The sequence below is a fragment of the Apodemus sylvaticus genome, chromosome 5 (assembly GCF_947179515.1).
Source record: "Apodemus sylvaticus chromosome 5, mApoSyl1.1, whole genome shotgun sequence".
NCBI lineage: Eukaryota > Metazoa > Chordata > Mammalia > Rodentia > Muridae > Apodemus > Apodemus sylvaticus.
The window spans coordinates 66,510,626-66,514,573 of record NC_067476.1 but is presented as its reverse complement, the minus strand read 5'-3'; the positions used below and the strand labels follow the sequence as shown (position 1 = coordinate 66,514,573).

The 3,948-nt window shown below is 35.5% G+C and overlaps 1 protein-coding gene across 1 annotated transcript; it reads left to right on the top strand.

The window, feature by feature from the left end:
• Positions 1-2,372: 2,372 nt before the first annotated feature.
• On the top strand, positions 2,373-3,302 carry LOC127684243 (olfactory receptor 1013-like). Its single transcript, XM_052181200.1, has one exon. The coding sequence runs from the start codon at positions 2,373-2,375 to the stop codon at positions 3,300-3,302; it is 930 nt and encodes a 309-aa protein (XP_052037160.1).
• The last annotated feature ends 646 nt before the right edge of the window (positions 3,303-3,948 follow it).

Sequence of the window (3,948 nt, the reverse complement as noted above, 5' to 3'; positions counted from 1 at the left end):
AAACAGACTCTTGCTTAATTGCCTTTCAAATACTTTTAAAGCTATGTACCCCTGAGGTGGGAGAGATCATATACTCAGGGGAGTCTGAGCAGGCATAAGTTGCCTGGATCTACCATGTCATCTGCTGTTGGTTTTGAATGTAAGAGTTTCAGGTAAGTACTCTATCCTACCTGGATGTAATAGAATCTGTCTAGGATCATTAGTTATTTTTTTTTTACATGAAATACATATAATTCTACCATTAGATAATTTGACCAGGTTTTAGAAGCTCTTAAACACCTGTGTCATCTATTAGCTCTTAGGGTTATCCTCTGGCCTCTAGATTAATATATTCAAATCTAAAAGAGTCACAAATCCAACCAGCAACTGATACACTGATAATGTGATAAAAAAGGGTGACTTTCTAAGTAGTAGATTTCCTTTTTTAAAAAGCTGTTGAATTGTTGTTAGCTACTTAGTAAACATCAATTTGATGATTTTTGAAAATATTGCCATTAATATTTAAATACATAAAATATGAGGTCTCTGAAGAATAAATGAAATCCTATATGTGAAATAATAACTGTGCAGGACTCAGGGAAAGTTGTTCTAAATGACTGACTGTGATTTTTATAAATAACAACTATGAATACCTATCAATATAAATGAGAATGAGAATCAGAAAGAAACAAGAATCAGAAGATACGTTTCAGGTTGAATCCAGGAGCTTCTAGATATTTTTAACAGAAAATCTTTGTATATTTATACCTTTTGCTAAAACTTTTTACTCTGCATGATCTCTCTGTTTTACAATAAATGATTCAGAATGTCATAGCAAAAGTAAAAGTCAATATAATACACACACTACATTTTATAGTTAAGAGGGGGAAAGTTAAATTAATTGGATATGTGTTATTAGATAATTGGTAGTAGTCAGATGATACTAGATTACAAAGAGATAGGAGAAAAGTCAGGGAGGTAAAGGAGATTGCAGTGCTTTGCTTGGAGAACACATATTTATAGTCATTTAAGAGTATATTAAAATATGAGACTATGAATTTTAGGCCTGTAGAGATACAAGGAGGACAGGCATTCCAACAACAGGCAAGAACAACTAGGAATGCACTGAGCATGTGTTATTCAAGAACAGACAGAGGGTAAGGTAAGAATGGCAAAACTATAGCAGTTCTGAGCAGAGAGATAGCCAGGGCCAGATATAAACACAGGGCCTTTGGAAGGATCATGGTAATTTCTAAGAATAGGTTAAAAAATAACTTATGCTTGGAACAAAAGAATACCGTATTAAACTGATATTTACACATGACCACGCTGGAGGCCATGCTGACTCAATTGGGGTGAAGAGAGGTAGGAGAAACTGAGAAAACTTCCACAATGATAGAGAAACTTAAAAAAAACTGTCTGCATATAAGAATCAAATGTTGGACCAGTGGAAAACTATGTAGGTCCTGAGCCCATTTTGGTAAATAATTAGAGACAACATGAAGTTAGAGTGCAGTAGCAAATGTGACTAAATGAGCTTCTACAGTGTAGAATAATGCCTTTGTCAAAAGTGTAGAGTGAAGTGGAATAGATATTAAGAACAATGCGGAGATGGATTTTTTTTCAGATTTCAGAGGTCTTCTTATTATTCACATTAAGTAGTCATTTGAACCCAAGTACCTAAAATATATGGCAGAAAAACAGCCATGAAATTTATCTTTAAAATTTTTTCACACGTGTTAAGCATTTAAATTCATCAGGATATATTCACCAACATCTGACAGGGTTGTGATGATGAAGAGGCACAAAAATCAATTCATGAAGCATTTCTGGTTCAAAATCAGGAATGGTGATAATGAGAAGATGCAGTAAAGGAATAGAAAAGTAACACAGAAAGCTATGAGAACTTGGTGAATAGGCAAACATTTTGTTATCCAGAAGACAGAATCAACAGATAGGCCAAATACTACAAAGATCATGTCAGTTATCTCTCTCTCTCTCTCTCTCTCTCTCTCTCTCTCTCTCTCTCTCTCTCTCTCAATAGCCTCCTTGGAGCATCATCACATATCTTTGTGTATTTTACTCAGAAATAAAGTCTGGTTATTAGGATTAATATTTAATAATATGAATACAAGAGATGAATATAAAGAACATCTCTAGTTATTAAGATGATGATAAAGATAAAAGTATTTGCCAAAAGTTTTATTTGCTTATTAAATAAAAAATATTTCTAAATGAATCTTTGGAGTGTTGCATAAGAGACTTGTATGTATGAGACTTGTATGATTACCAGGCGAAATAGTATGATTTACTCATTTGCCTTTTTTGTTTCAGCACAGTCATTAGGAAAAAAAGTCTCTGTTTTATGTTCTAAGGAGAGAGTCTTTACAACCATGGAGAGAGGCAACCACACAGTGTCTGAGTTCATCCTCTTGGGATTCACCTCTGACCCTACCACACAATTGGTCCTGTTTGTGATGTTTCTCATTATGTACACATTGACGGTGTTAGGAAACAGCACTCTTATTGTGTTGATCTGCAATGACCCCAGGCTCCACACACCCATGTATTTCTTCATTGGAAATCTGTCTTTTCTGGATCTCTGGTTGTCTACTGTCTATACTCCAAAGATCTTAATGATATGTATCTCTGAAAATAAGAGCATGTCCTTTGCTAGCTGTGTGGCTCAGTTCTTCTTCTCTGCTGGACTGGACTACAGTGAGTGTTACCTGCTGGCTGCTATGGCTTATGATCGCTATGTGGCGATCTCAAAGCCACTGATTTATTCTCAGGCCATGTCTATAAAACTATGTGCATTTTTTGTAGCAGCCTCTTACATGGGTGGCTTTATTAATTCTTCCATCATCACCAAGAAAACTTTTACCTTTGACTTCTGTAATGACAATGTCATTGATGACTTTTTTTGTGACTTGCTTCCCTTGGTGAATCTGGCTTGTGGTGGTAAGGAAGGATACCAGGCCCTGATGTACTTCCTCCTGACCTCCAATGTAATGATACCAATTGCTCTAATCCTGGCCTCCTATCTCTTCATCATTGCCACTATCTTGAGGATCCGCTCCACCCAGGGTCGCCTGAAGGCCTTCTCCACCTGTTCCTCCCACCTCATCTCTGTGACCTTGTACTATGGCTCCATTCTCTACATCTACTCCGGTCCCCGGTCCAGCTACTCTTTAGATTCAGACAAAGTTGTTTCAACATTTTACACAGTAGTTTTCCCCATGTTGAATCCCTTCATCTACAGCCTGAGGAATAAGGATGTGAAAGAGGCTCTGAATAAACTCTTCAAGATCATTCCTTTATGAGAAGCACAGAACATGCAAATTGCTAATGCATTAAGGATATAAGGATGATGTTCATCTCTCCAAAAATATAAATAAAATTATTTCTACCACTCCACGGGACCCTTAGGGAGCTCTACTACAGTAAGTAGGTTAATGTATGTGATAATACTTAACATGTACAGGCTTGTGTTTATGTCAATTATCTTAGATTACAAATAAAATTCCAAATCGACAATGTATTGTCTAGCTATGATAAATCACAGCTCATGATTGCAGCAGAAAATCTGGTTGATTAGTGTATGAAGACAATGTGTACATAATTATTGACTTTAAATAAGAATATCTGTTGGGTTCATTTTACTCGATTCCCTATAAGTCAATATTTGTCCATTAGTTTTTTTACATAACTATATGAATGAAACTAAAAATATATACCTTTCTAGAGGTAAACATGTTCCAAATCTGACATTATTATACAAAAACATTATAGCAAGTATTTCTTAAAATTTGTTTTTATCAGAAACACATACCTACTCTATTGCTTTGGGGTCAAAATTTCTCAATCCACCATGTACAGAAACTTGATTCTAATCATTTGACTGGAAGCAAACAAAATCCCTTCTCCAACAAGGATCAGAAAATATTTAGACAATGCAAGCATGGCTAA

Coding starts and splice junctions, on each gene's coding strand:
- LOC127684243 (XM_052181200.1), top strand. CDS start 2,373: ATGGAGAGAGGCAACCACACAGTGTCTGAGTTCATCCTCTTGGGATTC.